This window comes from Seriola lalandi, unplaced genomic scaffold, assembly GCF_002814215.2.
Source record: "Seriola lalandi dorsalis isolate HSWRI2012SDOR001 ecotype SW California unplaced genomic scaffold, Sedor1 jcf7180002054459, whole genome shotgun sequence".
NCBI lineage: Eukaryota > Metazoa > Chordata > Actinopteri > Carangiformes > Carangidae > Seriola > Seriola lalandi.
In genome coordinates this window covers 5,755-8,567 of record NW_019525012.1, presented here as the reverse complement: position 1 = coordinate 8,567, position 2,813 = coordinate 5,755, and the positions used below count along the sequence as shown (strand labels likewise).

At 41.6% G+C, this 2,813-nt stretch overlaps 1 protein-coding gene across 1 annotated transcript in view; it reads left to right on the top strand.

The window, feature by feature from the left end:
* The first annotated feature begins 477 nt into the window (after window positions 1–477).
* LOC111658601 (uncharacterized) overlaps window positions 478–2,813 on the top strand; it is an 8,032-nt gene continuing 5,696 nt past the window's right edge. The window contains exons 1-4 of the mRNA XM_087175349.1: window positions 478–560; window positions 839–1,042; window positions 1,758–1,993; window positions 2,221–2,810. Coding sequence (XP_087031475.1) covers window positions 918–1,042; window positions 1,758–1,993; window positions 2,221–2,810 — 951 coding nt within the window. The 5' untranslated portion in view covers window positions 478–560; window positions 839–917. The remainder of the gene's footprint in view (window positions 561–838; window positions 1,043–1,757; window positions 1,994–2,220; window positions 2,811–2,813) is intronic.

Genomic DNA, 2,813 nt, shown 5'->3' with positions numbered 1-2,813 from the left:
AAAATAGAGAGTTGTTGTGGTGGCACTACCTGCTTTGGCTACCTGCTCCCACTGCATTGTCCTGCTTCTTACTGGATATGAGACCTATTATCATCAGTGGACTTAAAGGATGGTAACTGAACTGTGATGGCATATGACAATGTTTATGTAAAGGAAGAAGAGTCGGGGGACAGGACACAGTCCTGGCTGTTCGCCTTAACTCACTGTCACCTGTTCAACAGTAAGATCCACATCCAGATGATCAGCTGGGTCATGGCCAGCTGTTTATAATGATAATAAACATTATTTATATAATTTATTATAAAGTAAGTCTGTAAAAATAAACTGATAATAGAATGATGGAATTACAGCTAATTTAAACATATTTCTAACTGGTCAAAAAAAACATGCATGTAGACAGACTCGAGATTTCCTGTACATGGAGAGGGGAGGAGCAACATAGACCATGTGATCCAGGTGCATGAGAACAAGGGAGGGAACACTGAAGATGTTCAGTCAGTTAGTTCAGACTCCATGTTGAGTGAACGGAGCAGAAGAAGGAAAACTAGAGGCTGAGGCAGGTGAGTGTTAAAACAACATTATTGTTATTTTACTGTCAAAGTCTCTGAGTCAGTTTTCTCCCTTTGGACTGTGAAGGGAAGAAGAGTCAGAATTAACTTTTGACCATAAAAAGACACTGAAAGAAAAGGAGAAAATAATGTCTGAGTGGTTCTTCCTGTTCTCTCAGTCGGACTCAACAGTTTCATACTACATTGTGATGGGCTGAATAATACATATTAAACTTACACCTAACCTGAGAAAACTGACCAGGTGTGTGTGTTACTTGCTGTTCCCTCAGTCTTGCGTGCAGTTCCTGTGTTTGTGAGCTGACAATCAGAATTAGTGGTTTACATCCCACAGTGAATGAAGTCCAGAGGATGAGTGATTGTGTAGAAGAAGAGGGGGACAGAGAAGAGTCTTCAGAATCCATTTCTTTGAACATTGACCGGTCCATAGATCATCCTCCAGCACTCAGTAAGGAATCTGGACCTTCAACTACAAGGTAAGAGAACTTGTACACTTCCTTAACTTATTTTTGCACAGCATTTTTGGTCTGTGATTTTGGGAGCTGACAGTAGAGAGATTATACGAAATGAGAACAGAGAGAGATAAGGAATGACATACAAAAAAGATCCTGACTTGATGTTGTTGCAGTTCATGTTGTGGCTCTTGGTTTTAGGTCTGTGTCCATGCCTCCTTATGGTGAGAATTTCTTTATGAAAAACTTTCATTAAAGCATAATGTTGAAAATCAGTCACATCAATCACAGACTCACGCCTGTCAGTTACATTGGTCAGACTTGTTGTCTCAGTTCCTCATCTGATACAGAAGCTGCTCTCACATATTAGACATGTTTTCACTTGTGTGGTATTTGTTTCCTCAAAATCAATAATTCAGTAACAAAGCATATCAGTTTATTGTAAAGATATGCAGATTAAGATTTATTTGTGCATGTACTAAACAGCTCTATGAAGCACACAACTACACCCATTAATTTTTTATGTTTTTGAAAGATGATAAAACAGGCAAAACCATAACCCTATTTGAATGGCAAGTAATTCTCTTATTACAACTCCATACATAACATTCACTAAATGGCCAGTGAGTCAATTGCTATCCAATTATCTAGGGTTAGGCGTAGTTAAAATCTTTTTGTTAGAATAATGAAAGATTTGAAAGAGTTTTTAATCTAAAAAGACATATGTTCATGTCCACAGAGGGAGGATTAGGAGTGATGTGTCTGTGGAGGAGCAGCTGTCCAGCTGTGCTCTGTGTCAGGACGTCCTGAAGGATCCAGTCTCTACCAGCTGTGGACACTGGTTCTGCAGACAGTGCTTCACCTCATACTGGGACCAGTCTGGTTCATCAGGAGACTCCTCCTGTCCCCAGTGTGGACAAAGATCCAGAACAAGACCTGGACTGCAGACAGCCAGTCAGACCAGCACTGAACAAAGTGAGACTGAACATCTGTATGATGATGTCATCACTTCTGAAACCAGGACTTTCTTTATACAGTGTAATTTGTTACATCACACAGCATCGACCTTTAAGATGATCATAAATACCACAACATTAAAAATCTTTTCTTTGTTTGTCTTTAGTTTTTCTGCAGCTGATGAAAATAATCATCAGATTCTCAGATTCTGTTTCTTCAGTCTGACGTTGTCTCTTCTCTTTCAGCAGATAGTGGTCTGCAGGAGGTTTTACATCAACATAAGATCAGTCTGAGGAGCAGATGTGAACGTGTGACTGAAGGAACTGATGGAACAGGAAGTGGAACCCTCCTCAACAGGATCTACACTGAGCTCCACATCACAGAGGGACAGAGTGAAGAGGTTAATACCCAACATGAGGTGATTCACCTGGAGACAACTTCCAAGATGGAGACCCTCCATGACGCTCCAATCAGGTGCCACGACGTCTTTAAAGCCTTACCTGACCAACAGGGAGAAGACGTCTTTAAAGTCTCACCTGACCAACAGAGACGCCGTATCTCTAAAGCCTTACCTGTCCAAGAGAGAGAAGACATCTCTAAAGCCTTACCTGACCAGCAGAGACCCATCAGAGTGGTTCTGACCAATGGCGTCGCTGGTGTTGGAAAAACCTTCTCGGTGCAGAAGTTCTCTCTGGACTGGGCAGAGGGCTTGGAGAACCAAGATGTCAGTCTGCTGGTTCTGCTTTCGTTCAGGGAGCTGAACCTGATCAGAGATCAGCAGTACAGTCTTCTCAGGCTGCTCCATGTTTTCCATCCAACATTACAGAAGGTCACAGCA